Source organism: Bacillus rossius, chromosome 12, assembly GCF_032445375.1.
Source record: "Bacillus rossius redtenbacheri isolate Brsri chromosome 12, Brsri_v3, whole genome shotgun sequence".
Taxonomy (NCBI): domain Eukaryota; kingdom Metazoa; phylum Arthropoda; class Insecta; order Phasmatodea; family Bacillidae; genus Bacillus; species Bacillus rossius.
The window spans coordinates 3,013,001-3,033,376 of NC_086339.1; the positions used below are offsets into that span (position 1 = coordinate 3,013,001).

At 40.6% G+C, this 20,376-nt stretch overlaps 2 protein-coding genes across 6 annotated transcripts in view; one reads left to right on the plus strand and one right to left on the minus strand.

Annotated features, from left to right (window-relative positions):
• LOC134537381 (uncharacterized) overlaps positions 1–20,376 on the plus strand; it is an 843,397-nt gene that overhangs the window by 392,616 nt on the left and 430,405 nt on the right. The window lies entirely within an intron of this gene.
• The window catches only part of LOC134537360 (UTP--glucose-1-phosphate uridylyltransferase), a 54,896-nt gene that overhangs the window by 25,775 nt on the left and 8,745 nt on the right, over positions 1–20,376 (minus strand). Inside the window, exon 1 of one of the 5 annotated variants that reach the window (XM_063377711.1) lies at positions 18,661–18,804. The exons of 1 other annotated variant lie outside the window; for it this stretch is intronic. In XM_063377711.1, the coding sequence (XP_063233781.1) occupies positions 18,661–18,693 (33 nt within the window). In that variant the 5' untranslated portion in view covers positions 18,694–18,804. Of the gene's footprint in view, positions 1–6,232; positions 6,269–11,418; positions 11,580–13,686; positions 13,976–18,660; positions 18,805–20,376 lie in introns of those variants that run through there. 3 more of the 5 variants (XM_063377710.1, XM_063377708.1, XM_063377707.1) reach the window with 3 other exon arrangements.

The following is a 20,376-nucleotide window of genomic DNA, read 5'->3' on the forward strand; positions in this document are numbered from 1 at the left end:
AGCGGCCTTGGGAATTCCGCGCGGGCCGTTGGCGTGAGCGATCGACGCCGTTCTCGAAGCTTCGGGCGACGGGTCGGCGCGGGATGACGCGACTGGTCCTAGCTGCGCTCGTCACTTCTAGAAGGGCGCCAGAGACTACTTGAGCTGGGACGCCGGCCTCCGCGGGAGTTCTTGGGGCGGCGAAAGTCCCCGCGACAGTTTGTGGCGAGAATGACTTGAGGATTAACATTTTTAAGTGCAAGTAAATTGGTGATTAGGCATTTTTAAGTAGGATTATTTATTAGTGATGCAAATACTGGTAATTAACAAAACTGCGATAAAGAAGAAAAACATACTTGGGTTATCCCTTGCGAACCCAGCAGTTCCCCACGCATCATCATAAATCGTAACAATATAACCAACGCATCCATGAAAAAAAATTACAATTTGTAAATTATACTCTTCTATAGCTATAGACGAAAGCTGAACTATAAACGACACAATGCCCAGGATAAAGGGGGATGTGGTTTGATACGAGACAGATCATACTGGTCCACTGCACTGTGCTTTGAACTTGGCCCTCCGCCTGGAAGTATGTCCACTCAGGAGCGGCTGTCTGTGACAGCATGCAGCACGAAGAAGCATTAAGGGCGTGCCTCCCATTTCAGGTCATGATTTTACATTTATATTAATAACTGATTAACATTTAAACTTTTTTTAATTGTTTAACTTTCACGAAATTAAAAATATATATATACAGCACATACTTTTTGTATGATTAGCTGCCAAAGTCACATTTTTAACGTTTTTGGGTTGTACAAATAAGGAGAATTAAATTTATTGCAGAACAAACTTTTTTAGGTTTAACTGTAATTCCACTGGCTACATCATGACATGGTTTGCATTTCTATCTCAAAAACTCATTTCATGTTTCTTGGCTGTCAAAATCGTAATAAATTTGAGAATTTTGAAATGCCAGGTTAAATTAATTAATATTTTCTGAAAGAAATTCAAACCATTTCTTGAAGTAGCTAGTGGAATAGCAGGTAAACCTAAAAAAGTTTAATTTTTTTTTCTTTCAATAAATTAAATTCTTATTTGTACAACCCAAAAACGTTAAAAGTGTAACTTTGGAAGCTAATTATGCAAAAAGTAGGCGCTGTATATATTTTTCATTTCGTGAAAGTTAAACAATTGAAAAGTCCACAAGTTTATCTGTAATTACTGTAAATATAAAATGTTGACCTGAAATGGGAGGCACCCCCTTAAGTGAAGGGAAGCATGTACAACATACAACCTCACTATTGCCAACTACCTCCGTGACTCACTCGCGAACAACAAATATCCCTGAAGAACGTTTAGACTCGTTAGTACTCCATTTCGCCCAATTAACACCGCAGCTGTCCGCCCGGAAAGGCATACGTCACGCCAACTTTACCCGAGCCAATCTTGTGCAAGAAATTAAAAACATTTTTGACGTGATAACGTCTAATCGATGAACGCCGGCTGCACGCACGAAAAATTGTCACGATCCGCCTTAGCCGAGCGTGCAAGAACCGGCCAACTTCCGTGCGAGAAAATCTATAATATCAAACAGGTTAAAGCGGGCTTTTTAACTAATTGTACGTGATTATATTTAAACAAATTATTTAAATTAAATTTGCAAAAACTGTAAATAATATTTGAAAAATAAAAAAAGTATGCGATTTTTCATCAATGTTTTCTTATGACGTTATCACGTAAAATTATCGTCCGTAAACAGACTTTACAGACAACCCCACTTTTTTATGTTTAATTATTTTGGCTTTTTACGGCGGACAGAGAGGTTTCCGGATATACACGTCTAAATGAACTCTTCGTGGACCTGCTGCAGATCTTTCGTTCAGTTGGGTGCCCTCCTCACGCATATCAAAATCATAATTTAAAGATGCGGTAGACTGATTTTCGTCCTCTGCTCATGTACCTATATCTATTTATGGTTATGTGAAAATAACTGAAGTTACGTGCTAATTTTTTTTACTGAGACAACAGTGGCCCCTGTTTTAAGTTTTCAAACGTGAATTACTAATTTGACGTAGAACATTTTAATATGACTGTATACTAAATGCAATATTTGCTTATTTTAATCTAGCTTTAAGAGAGGATTGGGGTTGACACTGTGTATGTAACCTCAAGATCCCCCCCCCCCTACTTTTTCGTTAACGCTCTTGATCCAAGCAAGCGCGAAAACATAATGTACCACCAGTCTCTCATCTGGAGCAGTAAGAGTGCACGGCATTCACCGGGGATCGAACACGGGATCCCACCGGCTGGGTCAAGCCTGCAGTTGTAGTCATTTTAGGGAAAGGTGTTGGTTTTCTCCAGGTGCGCTAGTGTTCCGTCACTGCGTCCCACTGTCTCTTTCCTCATCCGTCTTTGAAGACGTCATCACTTATTAATACACTAGCTTGATGTCAACGGAACTAGTCCCTCAATGACTCGCACATTAGCAGTGATAGTCCTAGGCTTTGCGGGGACCTGGGCCGTTTACTTTTTTTTTACCTTTAGAGCAGCATAATATTTTGAAGGACTTACAGGGAGGAGAGGGAGGAGGGGGAGGGAGGAGGGGGAGGGAGGAGAGGGAGGGAGGAGGGGGAGGGAGGAGAGGGAGGGAGGAGGGGGAGGGAGAAGAGGGAGGAGGGGGAGGGAGAAGAGGGAGGAGGGGGAGGGAGCATATGGAGGAGAGGGAAAGAGCAGAGGGGGGAGGGGAAGGGAGCAGAGAAGGGAGAGGGAGTGAAGAGGGGAGAGGAGGGGGAGAAGAGGGTAATGAGGGGTAGGGGGAGAAGAGGGGGAGAGGGGAATTGGGGAGTGAGGGGAAGAGGGAAGTGAATGGAAGAGGGGGAGAGGGGGATAGGAGGAAGAGGGGAAAGAGGGAATAGAGGGAGTTTGGTTATTATGGAACAGCTCCAAGCATTTTCCGGGAAATATGGAAAATAAACTCTTTCAAAAAACGATTAAAAGGAAATCCTCAACTTCAATTCCAACAATGTTTCTTTAACATTTATCCTTAAATATTTAGATATTCATTCCAAAATAAATTATCCCCGGTTGGTTTTGTGAATTCTTACGATAATTCTCATAAAACCGCGTCATTATAGAAGGCATAAAAATACACGGAAGTTTTTTTTTTCCTAATGCATTACAATCTGAAATAGGTATACATCAGCGCTTTCAATGACACGTGCCAACAACAATGAACAATGAACAACGAAACAACATAGAAGCGGGGGAACGGGCCGGCGCAGGACTTAGAGTCTTCCCTACCTAGACCCCTCCCTTACACACTTAGTTTTAACTTAGGTTAGGAAAAAAAAAACGGCTCCATAAGACCCCCGATAGTCGCCCCTGCTGTTCGCGCCGACCTTGGACCGCACTTGGCTTCATCTCTCGGGCACAGCACGCACGTTGTTGCGCAACAGCCCGCTGCGACCGTCACAAACACGACACGTGCTTCAACACCCGACCATTACGAGAGTCACACAGATGTGGCCATTACAGTGATGGAACTAAGCTTTCCTTCAACCAACCCCCCAGCCTTCCCCCCCTACACACACACACAATCTCCTCCTTCCCAACACCAATAAACGTATTTTGGATCCGTTTACAAATACGTTAAATTTCAACAAAAACCCGTATGATTAATGCGTAAATTCAAAATGTTAGCAGATACATTCACAATTTTTTTCCCCCAGTCAAACATTTTTTTTAGTCTAAATTTTTTTTTTTAACCTACAATTCCATTTCACTGATAGCCGGGAAAGTTATTTCATAAGTTCGTCCGGTCAACATTTTGTAGCTTGATTTTGAATTTTTCTTGCAGAAATGGATTATAGCTAAGTAAGTCGTAGTTTTTTTTTAACGAGAATTTTTTTTTTTTTGGGGGGGGGGGGGGGTGTTTAGAAGGGCCGGCTTGCGCTTCCAAAATATGCCTATGAAACGGGAGTGATAAATGTAATTCTACCACCCCCCCTCCTTTTTTTTCTCTACCCAGGTAAACCTACAGATTCTCGTGCCTGCTCCTATCATTATCTTTACTGAAAGAATTCGCACTATATATATTATATATATAATATTCAAATTCACGAAAAAATGTAATCTCATGTTCGGAAAACATACAGCTGCAAGAAAATTTTATTACGAGCCGAAATTAACAATTGGAATCTTCTTCTGAATAATGGATAAATCATTAATTACAATTTGTAAAATATATGTATTTTTAAAGTTTTTTTTTTTTTTTAGTTTAAAACGCGCGATGAGACATTGAGGTAGCTGTTTACCAGTGAAATTATGTGACCATAATCATATAGCGACAATAAGTTATGTATGAAATAAATAAGCTGTAAAAAAATGTTCTAGTTGCTGAATAAAAAAAAATAAAACTACTTACTGTGTTTCAACACTTGGGCAAACGAATATTATATTTATTTAAAAAAAAAAAAAAATAGCGCGGGGCATAGCTGCGAGTGGACCTAGGGAAGCCTACGATGTACACTCTGTATTGCACAGACCCGAACAAGCCCGAATATCTACCTTCGGCCAAACGCCGGCATTAAAATGATTTGACAGTATTTTTAACGTAGCTATACTAACCTAACATAACCAACCATCCACAATTTTGTAAAGTAATAAACAAAAAAAAACTGACGAAGTTGGCCGAAGGTAGATATTCGGGCTTGTTCGGGTCTGTGCAATACAGAATGTGCGTCGTAGGCTCTTCGTGGACCTAGAGTGACGCCAACACGCGCTCACTGCCATAGAGCAGTGAAGCTGTAGAACCGACCGCCCGCAAGTGTGCGTTCCGACAGTCCGACTGTACACAAAGCCACGTGCGATTCTTTGCGTGTGGCTCCCGACAAACACGAGCTTCTGGTTTCATATCATTTACAAGTGGACGCGTTAAGCTGGGTTTACGATTGATTTCCTTAAGAATTATAACTTAACATCGAGCACACGATTAAGTCAAAACTACATTTTCCAGTTCATGATTGACATAAAGTCGTTAATTATAACCAATCACAGCACAAAACACATGGTCGGCCATTGTTCGAAACGGAGAAGCAGGTTTGAAATAGGTTATTGACAAATGGGATATCTATTTTTCGAAATGGATGTTGATTACAAATGACAAATACACGAATTCTAACCCAAAATACTGCCTCGCTCGGTCCAATAATAAGACATAAACTTCCGGTTTAAAGGTTCCGGTTTGTTGTGATTGGTCACTTCCCTTAAGTCTTAACGAAAAATATAAAATATAACCATTTCTGTTAAGTTTTAAGTCATCATATGGTTCGCACACGACCCGTCAAAATTCACACACGACAATCATAAACCATTCCACTAGTTTACATAGAGTCATATGGTAAGTACACGACTAAGTCTTTAAGTCTTAATTCTTAATTTTCAATCGTAAACCCACCTTTAATCACACGCAATGCGTACTTAAGGCTTGTCTCACACGCCATTGAATTTTTTTTTCATATATATATTTTTTTATTTAAGGACCGTTCCAACAAGTTTAGCTCGATGCCTCCTTACATTCGTTGATCTGCCACAAATATTTTGAACAAACATTCACTCAGTGAAATATCATGGGTCCAAGAAGTCGCGCCAGTGATAATTACGAAGACTTGTGCGCCTTTTAACATCATGATATTTCACCGGGTGAATATCTGTTGAAAATATCCTGACGGATCAACAAATGCGGAGGAGATAGCTAGTTAAAATTTTAGAAATAGCCCTTAAAATAAGTAATGACAAAAAATATGCGTACTCAGTAATAAATATTATAAACACATGTGTAAAATTAAATATTTAATTTAGTAAAATAATAGAGATATATTTTAATTAATATGTAATGGCAATTATTAAACAAACTGGATATTTACTCTAGTTTATTAATTTTAATTATTTGTCAAATAATAATGTAATAAATTATAATGCAAAACATTTTACATACGGGAACATAAGTTTATAAACACAATTTATATAACAAATATTTACAATAAATAAATGCTTTTATATACACATATATGACTTTTTTTTTTTCATCCTGCGAAAAAAAAAAAGTTGTTCCATGTTGCGCGCGCATCGAAAATATTCATCCTCGTTAAAAATTGTTCACAACGCGCCTGAAGAAGTACCGACACGGCGTGAGAGACGCAGCTTGGTAAGGCCTCAAGGACGTGTCGCGTGTGCGCGTGTGTGTGTGTACCTGGCGGTAGCGTCTGTTCCCGGCCGACGTCTGCTGGGCACTGAGGCGCCTCGTAGCAGCGGCGGCGGTCTATAGCAGCACGCCCCCCCCCCCCCCCCCCCCCCCCCAACACTTGTCAAGAAGCCCTGCTAACCACGTGACGGCGGGCCGAGGACACGCCTGCAAGCCAATAGAGGCGCCCCTCCCCTCCTCCCCCCCCCCCAAAAAAAATCCTTCCAGTCCACAGCCCGCCCGGCAAGTCGGTTCAGTTTTTTTTAATGTATTACTTTGCATTTATTAGCGCCACTGTCAAGTTTCTTTTACCGTGATAACGTCTTATGAATCGATGAACGCCGGCTGCACGCACGAAAAAGCACGACTCATTGTCAAACAATGTCAAAGTCAAATAATGAAGCTGCAGTTTTTTTTGTTGCAAATAGTACAAAAAAATTTATCACGTTTTCATTACATTTACAAGATCATCCACAGCAACACTGCCAGAAATTTAAAAAAAAAACACAGAGCCAACTGAAAGACACTTTTAAGTGAAGTATGTTCTAAAGCTTAGTGAATCATTACTACTGATGGCTAATATTCATGGTCGTTTTCCAACTACGACGAGGCATAGTTCATCATGACGTGTTTCGCCCGAGTTTGGCTCTTAAGTTTGATCTATTCAAACGAAAGAATCTTGGTCGTAGAAAAATTTAAAAAAAATTGTAAGGGCGAGAGTTAAGTACTAAATACGCCATATTAACAATTTTTATGTTAATCCTAGCATGTACTGAAAACATGTGGTATACAGTTTTTGATTATCCGTTCGCATGTAGCATTGGTCTTGAAACCCTTTATTTTTAGTATAATCACTCATAAATGAGTAAAAAAAAAAAAAAATAGTTTTCCAAAACTATAGTAAGCTCATGTTTTCAGTATTTGGGGGGAAACTTATTTTTTATTGATTTAATAATTTTTTAAAAAAAAGGTATCAAGACGAAGGTACATACCTACAAACGGATAATCTTTCGGTATATGCTAGGATTTGACACAAAAAATAAATTGCTATTGATTTTAAAGTTCTTGCTAGGTAGAAAAAAAAATACTGTTATGAACATCAATATATAGTTATATTGCTGATTCATCTAAAAATCATGCAAGACACGAGATATCGGAAGCAAAATAATTTGGGACGCTACCAGTAGCGGATCCAGAGGGGAGGACTAAGGGGCTCAAGCCCCCTCCAAAAGCATCTGGGTCCACTATTGTTTTAGTGTTTGCCTTGATAAAGCCTAGCCTCAGCTGGGTCAAGCCCCTCCTAAACCAAAATCCTGGATCCGCCACTGGACGCTACTACGGCTGGTTCGCAAGCTGGAAGGCTTCTGCGGCAGGGGAGGTGGTCGTTATGACTGTTAGGGCTATTGTGATGTCGTGACGGCACGGCACGGCGACCTTGCCGACCGTGACGAGGCGAGAAGAGAGCATCGCCGGCGAGGACACGATGAGACCGCACTTCAGGCTTCAGCCGCCAGCGCTACGTCACTAGTGTCGTCACACACGCTCTCCAACATCACAATGTGCAATCATTAGAGACCGGAAAAATTCGCGAATTCATTTCGCGTTAGGCTAAAATACAAATAGTTTTATACCTCAGTGCTGCCTCTTGGCTCACAACTCACCTGGATGACTCTGGGCCAATGAGAAACGCCCGACCGAAGCTTTATCGAATCACAGGCTGCTACGCTGGAACGTCTCACAAGACAGCGAGCAGCCAATGAGTGGGTGGCATTTGACCGAGTGCACGTAGAACTATGGAGTTCATCCTACAGGTCATTGAACCCGCGAATTTTTTCCGGTCCCTAACAATCCTATACAGTACACTCCCGATTATCCGCGAAATTAAGTGGTAGGGCTACCGCGGATAGTGAAAATCGCGGATAATCCACAAAAAAAAAAAAAAAAAAAAAAAAAAAAAAGCCGAAAATGGGAAATAAAAAAAGGAAACATTAATTTGAACTTAAAAATCTAAAAAAATATACGTACAGTAAAAGTTTACAATTAACAGTAAAAAAATTTTAAATTATGCTAAAATTGTAGTATTTTACTGAATAATTAACATACAATACATTTCAGTAATGTGAACATAAAAGTGCTCAACCGTACGACTAGAAACAAAGCGCGACAGAGACTAAAGTAGCAACGCCTGCCAGCCTACTGCGTAAGTTCCGAGAAGGCCTGTGGCGTTTTACTGCATACTGCACACAACACACTCGCCAGTCGAGTTCAAATTTGCTCACTTGTAATAAAATACAGATTTACTGTATATTAGTGGTTCCCAAACCTTTTTCAGCTGGCGACCCACCTTTCCTTACAGGAATACCTCCACGGTCTATCGGTCCATGGTGGAATAAAAAAAAAACCTTATTTGTATCGTATCCTTTCCTTATGTATGTATAATTTACCATCAAATATTGCAAGTATATATATATGTGCTTTTTTTTTAAGATACCGATTGATTATTGATAAACAATTGGTGTTCTGATTTGAAAATGGTTGACAAAATATAAGCACTTTGTAGCAAAACAGTTATTTATTTAAACAATAGATACGTGTTTGCAGACAATTCGATTTGTTTCGATTTTTCTCATCTTTTCTGGTGGTTTATTCGATGGTTTCTGATAGTTTTAGGATCGAGTCGCGACCCACCTGTAACCCTTCCGCGACAACCACTGGTGGGTCGCGACCCACTGTTTGGGAACCGCTCATAACTGGCTTGATTATCGCGTAGCGCTGTAGGCTATAAAAATTTTTTTATTGCTCTTTGCTAACCTGTACCTCCTAGCGTTGCAACCGAGTCCGTGGCGCAAAGATAACATTCTGACTACATCTTGGGTGTTGGGTAAGCCATTTTCCTGCACATCATCGGCGAGTTAAGCATCTTAAACGTAGGTGTTTGTTGATTTGTATAATTCTGTGTTTGAGTGATAGTCATTAAGGTAGATGAATGATCATTCCTTTTTTTTTTTGGTGGTATCACCTTTATCTGCAATGAAATATGAAATACATATTTTATTGTTAAATATATATTCGTTATGTGGCTTTTTCACGATCAAGAGTTGCAAGTGAAAGTGTATACTGAATCAAACAACAGCAAGGAAGAATATTGAATCACCAGGGGCAATAAATACCACGTAAGCTAACTATTACCCTCAAGCGATCGGAAGTTTCGTAACGCTTGAAAATCGTAGCCCCCAGCAAAGAAGTTTCACTTAAAAAGGTACGGCTACCACCTTTAGTTCCTACAGGTACATGCCTGTTCGACACCCAGCCTACAACGGAGTGGACGTACATCGAGCGAGACTTACTGAATAGTGCTGGTTGGTGAACAAATCACTCAGCTGCACAATTAATGTTCGTGTCCACACGATCAAGTTAATACTGGCCGCATCTGCACCCATAAATGTAGACATCCCCACGCCTGATGATGTACGTATAATCACCCCACAGCCAAAATTAAAGACCAAAACTGGTATTGTGTGGCAATTGTTAACTATTTTCATTAAGTTAGTATTCAAGACAGCATCAGTCATCTATACTCAGTATCTTGATTATAGTTCTTTTAACAGCTAAATGCAATCGCTAACATGGTTAGAATGTGGAAAAATTACCACTGGATGATTTGCAATGATGCAAAGTAATTATTACAAAAATCAAGTCTTGTATACCATAGTTGGGCGATGTTATGTAAAAATGGTTCAACCCACAAACATTTTCGACTGAGTAAATTGAGCTCAAAGTTGAACACACAATAACCGGTATTGTGGCAGTGCGTTGAATGTTTGGTCGCAAGATGGCATAGTAGCAAGGAATGTCGGTTGAAAAAATTTAGCTCAATTAAAAATGTAATTTTTCCTACACAATTATTTCAATAACTTTTTTTTCCTATTGTTGGTTAACTCATTTGTGCATAACACCATCCAGTTAAGGGAAGTATGGAATGATCAATCAGGATTGGGAATGTGTTGTATTTTCTAAAGTGTGTGTGAGTTGTGTTAAGTGCTATTGGGTAACCATGAGTCGCTGAGGAAAACCAGCAATCAACTAGGTAGTATATTATTATTTGTCCATGGCCGAACATGTGGTAGTAAATACACATCACGGGAGTTTTACAACCAAATGAGAAAGCAGAAACTGTAAACTGTGCGACACAGTTCACTACACTGTCCGGCAAGTGCAGTGAAAGTACCACGACAGCAGTAGCGTAGCCAGGATTTGTGTATGGGGGGGGGGGGGGGGGTTAAGAAGCATGGCCCCCCCCCCCCTATTAAAGCGGGGGGTCCTCCCCCGGAAAAAATTTGAATTTTAAGGTGTAAAATAGTGATGTTTGAGCAGTTTTCGGTACTTAACTTTAACTATTGTAATTAATGGTAAAAATATTAATTTTTTAATAAAAAAATTGTTTGAGTGATGAAGTAAGAAATTAATAAAATACATATTTTAATCAATTCAAGTGCCTTGTCCACGTCCACTCAAAATCATAAATCATGCTCGAAGCTGGACAAAACAAAACAAAAAAAAAAAGGAATAAAAATGGTTGGTTTTCGGCAGAACTGGCCTATTCCTGGAAACAATAAGCTTTAGCTTGAAGAGTTACCCAGTCACCACCTGCTGATAATTACCGCGCTGGTTAGATACAGTAGGTGGAAGATATTTGAAAACTTGGGACCCGTCACGGCGTCACAACCTTATAGCTTCTGCTCGCGACAGGGGTAGGGGAAGGGAAGGAGAATCGGTAGGGCTCGCTTACTCTTCCCCTGCAGTGCAGTGGCCGGTGATAGCAGTAAGACACCCAGGCTTTTAGCTAACCTGCTTTCAGATAAGAAAAAAAATAGTGGCTAAGGGGGGGGGGTTAGAACCCCTAAACACCCCCCCCCCCCCTTCTGGCTACTCCCCTGTACGACAGTGAGGGTACCACTGCGTGGAACGTTAACGAACATTTAGGTATTGGAAGCGGCACAATTTTTTTTTTTCTTCTATGACTCGCGGTCCAGCAGAATTGAAATGACGCGTCTTGAAGAAAAAATAATGAATTCGAGAATGCAAATACATGGCAATAGCTTACTGAAGTGTGCTGATGTTGATTTGTGCCCCGCGCGCGAAGACGATACAATTTAAAAACTACACCAACTCTGGAGAACATCTGCAGCACTTACCTCCAAAGGATAGTGGACATAGCGTTCAGGACCATCTCCCATTTTTGTAAACCTTCAAAATGCCACGAAACACGAGAAAAAATCACTTAAAAAAGTTATAAAAGAAAGGGTAAAAACGACACTAAAAAAATTATGTTCTTTTGTTTGTTTATAGAAAACGTAGGTTAAGCATGGAAAAAGCCCACTCTTTTCAATAACTGCTGGCATGTTGTGAGCGCTCCAACGGTTGAGCACAGTACTAAATAAGGTCCCAAAATTTGAGTCAAATCGATTGACGCGCGCTTCAATCAACCCTTAAAAATAATTTTTTGATCAAAACTTTTAACACCATTTGAGAAATACTGGTATGTAGCTTGATACACGTTCACACTCGGTGGCTAAAAGAAGGCCCAAATGGCCAATCGCTTGAAACAAACTACAGATCGAAATGTTTATTTATTTATTTTCAATCCACCTGCAGATCCCCACATGAGCCAACAGCTCAAGGGATATAGGCCTTGTCAAATTATAAACAAAAATTAAACATAGTTAAAATTGTGATACAATAGTCAAGTTTACAATTATAATGAATTTTGCTAATTTACACTCTCAACAAATAATCGCAAATTTTACAAAATTTACAATTTACACAATACAACAAACAGTACATATTTATAATTTAATATACTCTGAATCATTTATAGGGTGTCCTATTAATTATACAGCAAATTACATGTTATTTACATAGTCATTACAAACAGTTTATTTCACCAGCTAAATAAATATATTTTTTCTTTGATGTATTCTCTAAACAACTTGACCGTCTAACGCAGCGTTAAAGGGCGTAGGGGCGAAGAGGAGTGCGATGCGCGAGCGAGAGTCGCCCTTATCGCCCCCACACCAATCAACAGTATTTACTTTAGCTGCGCGACCTCGGTCGTCAGTCACTGGACTGTCGGTCTGTCAGCGAGGCCGAGGCAGTCAGAAGGGGGAGGGGGGGACCACGTGGTAGTGTTGGGCCGGCGCCACCTTCAGACAGGGGAAGCCTTTATTTCACAGACGAGAGAGCCAAAACGCGAGGTTCCCCGAAGGTTTCTTAGCAAATAACTTTTTTAATATGTAGATACCCAGGGCTAGCAAACCGTTTACATGATTTCACAGTTTCTTTAACGTAGCTATCCTAACCAAATAAACCGTCCACAATGTTTTAAAGTATTTATTGTAGATAACCTATTCTAATTGACCATTAGTTATGAGTTTGCCCAAAATAAAAAAAAAACCGAAGATGCACGATCGGGCGTTTGGCTCTCTCGTCTGTGAAAAAGAAGACTTCCCTTCAAACAAGGCCTGAGCATGGCCCCTACAAGGGTGGGCCTGGGTGGACCCCTGGATCCAGGGCCCAGTCCCATTTATTTTTAAATCTTTAACTAGTATAATTTTTTTACAAACTAGGAAAACAACGTATTGAATATTTTATAAATGAAGCTTAGTTTGGACTTACAAAATAGTAAACATAATTATATCTACCCTGTATTTTCAAGATTAAACAATCTATAAAGAGTGTAGGTAAGAAAGCATGCAATTATAAGGTAGCACGTGACTGTAAAAATGGGGTTGAGGGGGGGGGGGGAGGGGGGCAGTGTCTTCGATCCTGGGGCCAGGGGCTCGTAACCGAATGTGGGGGCCAATGGGTCTGAGGCAGTGGGGAACCCTCACACTGTTACGTCACACGCGAGGAAAAGCTTGGTGCGTCGACTATGACGCGGTAGTATAATTTTTTTTTGCTTCTAATATTTCGTTTTTTTTTTACACGCGAGTTAATTTTTTTTCACTGTAACTAAACATTTTTTTTTGGAAATTTTTGACGTGATAAGGTCTTTTAAATCGATGAACGCCGGATGCACGCACGAAAAAGCATGACTCACTGTCACGTTCCGCCTGAGCCGAGCGTGCAAGAACCGGCCACAACCACCGTGCGAGAAAATCTTCTGTAATATCAAACAGGTTAAGGAGGGCCTTTTTTTAAAGCAGCAATTTAAAAAAAAATTGATTTATTCGTCATTTCAAACTAACAATTTATTGACATTGAAATTATTTTAAATTAAATTTGCAAAAAACTGTAAATAAAATTTCGAAAATTAAAAAGTATGCAATTTTTCATCAATGTTTTCTCATGACGTTATCACGTGAAATTATCGTCCGTAAACCGACTTTACAGACAACCCAGCCCCCCTTTTGTTTTACGTGTTAACGAGAAGCCTCTGCGACGTGAGTGCGGTGCAAACTCACCTCCGGCACAGACAAGTTGTCGTCCCCGGCCATGTCGGCGTCGCTCTGCGGCCGAGAATACGCCCTGGGCCGTCTGCCCGCTGTCACGAGGACGCCCGTGACGTCACAATGCTTCTACCCCCTCCCCCGACCCGAGCACCGGGGCAAGTGGCGGTCCCATTCACCGCGGCCGCGCGCGGAACGAGCAGGATGTCACGTGACCCCGTCACCCTCCCGGCGAGGCGTGAAAGAAATGAACAAAAAAAAATTTGGTTGTCTGTAAAGTCGGTTTACTGACGCTAGTTTAACGTGACAACGTCATAACAAAACATTGATGAAATGATTGCATACTTTTATGAATAAAATTGAATAATTTTTTTTTATTTTAATAATAAAATAATAAATAGGTACTTGAAATTATACTAGTAATCAGATTTTTAAAATGCAAGAATAATTAACCTTTATCGCCGAAATTGTTGTTGTAATAAGCAATGAAAACCACATTAACTTTTCACTTCACTATATAAACAGTCGACGAAACAGTTCACGTGTAGATGACTTGAAATTAATTTTAAAAACTGGCGTTTAGCTATAAAGTTTAAATATAATTATTATGAACAAGTTTTCATAGAAATAAACTGTAATCAAATATCTATCATCAATGATATGAATCACCATAACATTTTAGTCAATTGTAACATAACCTATTATTACTGCACTCGCCGACATCGTAACGGAACAATGAGCGTAACGGGACACAGCGTAACGGAACAATATGCGTGACGGGACACTTTTTGTTCATCGATTTATTAGACGTTGTCACGTCAAAAAATTTCATAAACAAAGCTTAGTTTGGACTTATGAAATAGTAACCATAATTATACCATGTATTTTCAGGTAAAATGACATTCTAAAAAGAGTGTAGGTAAGAAGTAACCATGCAATTGTAATGTAGCACGTGACTGAGAAAAAAGGGGGATCCTGGATCCAGGGCCTGTGATCGAATGTGGGGGCCATGCTTCCACGCAATACTTATATCATTCGTCGATACAAATTTATAGTCCTAAAAATGCATTAAATCCGTTTCATGGTTTTTTTTATGTGAGATTACACGAACGTGGCCGTGTGCACGGGGGCCAGAATACAATCAATTACTCGCTGATGTGAAATGTCAAGGTCAGTACAAGAGCAATCGGCCGCAACGCAGTCTCTTCGCTCCAGGCCATGCGGCCTACTCTGGGCACAAAGCAAGGAAGATAAAGCTTTAACTAACGGGAAGCCTACGATGTACACTCTGTATTGCACAGACCCGAACAAGCCCGAATATCTACCTTCGGCCAACGTCGGCATTAAAATGATTTGACAGTATTTTGAATGTAGCTATACTAACCTAACATAACCAACCATCCACAATTTTGTAAAGTAATAAACAAAAAAAAACTGACGAAGTTGGCCGAGGGTAGATATTCGGGCTTGTTCGGGTCTGTGCAATACACAATGTACATCATAGGCTCTTCTTAACTAACACACTTATTTTCTTTGGAAATCAGGGAACTGTGCGGTATTTACAGGCAACCTAACCTAAAAGTCGTTAACGTTTGGAAAATAAATGTTTGACAAACTTGATTTTTTTTCTCGGTCGTTTGTTGCTGGGAATATTCACCATAAATGTTTTAAAATTATCTATTTTAAATACGGAACAACCAAAACAATACGTTAAAATGCTTTATATTTGATTCAAAGATTAAAAAAACTCCTTAGCCGCAAAGCATGAGTGCAGTTACAATTGCAAAAAAAAAAAAAATACACACGTGCATATGTCTGCACGTGGCAGCCATGCTTATTTCATTTCCACCAAAATCATTCAACATCGTCAAAAATTATTTCAAAGTATAATTAACATTTTGCCATTATACTCAATACGCCATTACGTTAATACACCATTCCGTAAATTCTGAATTAAGAATGTTTGAGAGATTACTTTATTTTATGTTTATGTTTAAGAAATTTCAATGTTTTGTTTATATTTAAAACTTATTTTATGATGTTGGCATTTTTCAATCGCGCAGAATTTTCGGGGGAAGCCTTCTTTTCACAAACGAGAGAGCCCAAACGCCCGATCGTGCATCTTCGGTTTTTTTTTGGTTCATTGTAACTCATGATAACTAATGGTCAATTAGGTTTGGTTAGCTACATTATAAATACTTTAAAACATTGTGGACGGTTGATTTGGTTAGGATAGCTGCATTAAAGATACTGTGAAATCAAAAATAAAAGAAAGCGAGCATGAACTTCGGGGAACTTCTGGTGCGGCTCTCTCGTCTGGGAGATGAAGGCTTCCCAATTTTCGGTGGCCATATTCCACCTGACTGGGCGAATACAAGAAAGCAGTAAAATCGGTTAAGATAACTGCCGACCTCCGTAGCGTGGTCGGATGCACACCGGCTTACGGTGCGATTGGGTTCTGGGTTCGAGTCCCGGGTAAGACATGGGTGTTAATTTACATTGCGAGATTTGATTGCTACGATATGATGACGATTCGAATTAATTTAATATATAGTTCTGGTTGTGGGCGAAAGCCGTTAACCAATCAATTAAAAAAAATAATCCGTTAGGCACGTCCTATAGCTCGTGACGTGACGGGACACCACCTCGACAGATAACCTCTCCGCATATCGCCGCCACACCGTCACCCCGGCTGGCTGTGGGCCGACCACGTGGTCCGAGGGCAACATCCACCCAAGCAACCATCGCAACCCGTGCAGGCTTAGGCCCACTCTCAACACACCACTCCGTTGCTTCATCACCCAGTCGAGGGCCGTGTCTGGAAACTCAATCACGACAGCTTATCTTGCTAGTTCATGTTTTAATAGAGGTGTAAAAGTAACGAAAAAAAACGTACCCGTATGTATTCGTTACTACAACAATTAGTACTCGTTACTATCGTATCGTTACGTTACTCGTTACTTCTGATACCGCATAACATGCTATGTTATGTTGCAGCAACGAACCGAGTCGTATTGCGCACGCGTACAGTATGACGTCACGTAAAAAAATAATAAATAGAATATAAACAAGATTTGATAATTAACAGTTTTTGTTAACCAAAAAACAATTAAATATCATTAGAGCTGCTTTATTATATTATCTCTTTCAAGATAAGAACAAAAAAAACGTGAAAATACGCGATAATAAAAAACAAAAACAAACATATTTCTAATTTGTAAAAAATTCTTTCTTGCGTTGTTTCTGTTCTAATCTCAAACTTTGTCACACACAATACCTTTAATAAACAGTAAAAAACTTTGACGACGAATTTCCAAATTATACTTTACTTAATAAACAAACATCGTTCTTTGTAACGTAAATTCATCGAATATGCGCGTGCATGCGTGAAACATACGAAAAATGTGAGTAACGAAATGCAGCCGTGTGTAACTTGGTACTAGACGGCGCACCCGTTACTCAGTACCGAATACATACGGTTTGCTACAGCTCTAATGTTTAAGTCTCCAAAGTTCACTCAACAACTCGAAAATAACGTTTAGTACAACATCTGACGAGACCCAACAACAAATTCCAGGGATCTGTCGGAATAACTTTGCGGGACAATCCCTTGATAAACGGCAATGGCAAGAAAATGGAATAACTAACACCCGGGGCCAAGACCCGACAAAATACGGACCTTTCCAAACATCAAATCACCAGTTTTTAAATCTAGTTACGGAAAATTGTAACGATGATGATTGGCGCTGGAATAGCACCACGCTTCTCACTTGGGGTAAGATGGAAAGCGAGTGAGCTGCTATGTCTGAAGGACGTGAGAAAAAGGGGCGGGACAGCGTCACTATAACCACAAATGGTATGCTATACAGAGATGAGGAGAGTATATTCTCATTTTGACTTCCTTTATTGAGGTCGCGGGTGCGGCAGAGTGGCGAAGTCCTTGGACGAAGGTTCCAGGGCAGGGTAGTGAGTGAGTGAGTGAGTGAGAGAGTGAGTGGAGTCGGGAGTTTTCCCGCGGCGGAGTTTCCGGGCGATGCAGCGGCGAAGTCCCTGGACGAAGGTTCAAAGGCAGAGAGTTCAGTTCCGGGCGATAGTGTCGCGGGTGCGGCGGAGTCCCGAGTGAGGCGTCGAGTGGGTCCTCGGCTGAGAGGTGCGACGACGGCGGCGGAGTGCGGCGACGGAGGTCCACGAGGGGTGCTGCGGCGAGAGTTGCGCCAGAGATGCGGCCCAGCGAGGTGTGCAGTGTGTAAGAACCGAGTGACTGGAGGAGGCAACATATTTTTTTTAAGTGCAATTGATTATTTGCCATTGTAGAAGATTAATTGTAAGAACATAAGTAGTGGCCATCAATAAAACTGTGTAGTTTGTAGTAAAATCTTTAATTGGGCTATCCTTCACGAACCCGCGGCTATTCGTAACAATATTTTTCTAGTCGGATGCTGCCTGTATTTTCGAGTATGTAAAACTTGTAAAGGTTTATCAGTTTTGACGATCGTGTACTCTAAAACACTTATACAAGATAAAAACAAACACTAATATAAAGTAGCTTGGCTTCTGGGTTGTAGCCGCGTACTTGGCGAATAATTCACCGACGTTTCTGGTCGACGTTGCAGTCGCCATCATCAGGGAGCAGTTGTAGATTAATTATTCGCCAAGGACGCGGCTACACAACCCGTAAGCCGAGCCACTTCAGACAGTGGTCGCGAAAGCCTGCGAGCATTATTTAACTCTTAAAATATTTAAATATATTTTTCTATTTACTGTTAACTATTAATTTATTCTGTCACTCGGACAATTATTGTTTCATACATACATACATACAAAATACGGAAGCAGCTTAGCGAATAAACTTAAAAACCCTTTTAAAAATCAAGACAATGCCGTTCAGACATTTTTGAGGTTATGGTCACCGCTCGGCGAGGTTCTGACGGACTGACCGGCGGGTGGAATCTGACGGAAGCGTGTCGGAAAGGGCAGGAGGGCACTCACCTTGTCGAAGAGGTAGTCGATGGCTCGCGACATGCCGTGCTGGCGACTGGACAGCGGCGGCGAGCGCCTCGCCGTTAAAAGAGAGACGGCGGACCAGCGACTGATAACGGATAACGTCGACCCTCCGGTGTTATCGCCATGCGAGACAGTGAGGGGGAGGGGGAGGGGTGCCCGACCCAGAAGCAATTCGCGCTCGGCTGGGGCAGAGCGGCGGCGTAGCAAGCGGGTGGCAGGGATGGCCCCCCGCAAGGGGCACCGGAGCAGGGAAGGGGGGGGGGGAACTGCCGCGACGGTTTCGCGGTTACTGAACCCTCCCCCCACCCCCCAAACTCTTTTAATACAAGAGGGGGCGCCATTTTCAAATTCGGCCAGGGGCGCCAGTCACCTTAGCTACGCCACTGGCTGCACACCCAGCCGCCCCCCCCCCTTTCCGCACAAGGGGGCGTCATCGTTTGACGTCGATTCGCGCCGCGGCTAGCCCAGAGACTACTATAGTCTAGACTAGACGCTACTAGTCTTCAACGGAACCAATAGTTCCCGGTACTTTCTGTAGTAGGGTAGTTTTATTATTATTATTGGTGCAGCAGTCGGCAATTGAAGTATTAGTAACGATTAATTAAAAAAAAAAAAAACGACTAAAACGTTTTAGTGACTAAAAAGAAAAAAAAATTATAAATATTTGTGCTACATTTTTTTATTGCAAAAAGTATCTACTAACGTGAACAAATCACTTTTATTGTAAGTATTACCTTCAATCTTGAACTTTGGGGGAAAAAAATTTAATAAAATAATCGTCAAATCACATAATTATTAAAGAAAACAACACACAGCAAACTCGTAAGAAAGAACACGGTTATCCCAGGAACAAGGCACACAGCCGCAGAATGACTCTTGCCTCGCCAGAGAGGAGCACGTGGAAGAAATACAAGCTAAATTTTATGCTGTCGATGTCGAGTCTCGAAAGTACCGAAACAACCGGGAATAGAATGTTTAAATTCCCGGTTATTTTACCACATCAAAATTATCGGGAATTCCCAGGACTTTCGGGTCCGCGATTTCCCGGTTCTGAACCCTAAGGCACACACTGACATCTCTTCTCTAATCTAGTCTTCTATCAAATGGTATAAAAACAAATTTGCTATCAGGGTCTGCTCGTGTGTTTAATACATTCATATCAAATATAAAGATAATATAGAAACATTGATTTTTTTTTTAAATCAAGTCGTAAATTTATACATTTGTGGCCCTTACATGGCTCACGCTGACTTATACATGAATGATACATCAAATTATCTACTACAGAATTGTAGGTCTTAGAAAGGTCTACAGAAAATTCTGCGATAGCATATGTGTATATTGTAAGGATGACCCACAGTAACCATTTTTATCATTCAAAATTGGTTTAAAAATAATGAGTATTTTGCGAAGCTATTTTGACCAACATAGTAATTTATACATAAATACCTAATAAGCTTCATTTTTTTTCTTTTTAATTCTTTTTGAAAGTTGCTAATTCAAAAACCTTAAAAAAAATAACTTTGGATTTCATGTTTTCGCTATACCCAGGTTGATTCTGAGCGCCAGGTAATTATATAAAATGCGGAAGGAGAAAACAATATGATTACTGGACTACTAATTACTAACAGAGGCCAGCGCCCTTGAAAAAAGATTTCATATGGTGCATTTCCAAATGCACTAAAACTACTATAAAATATA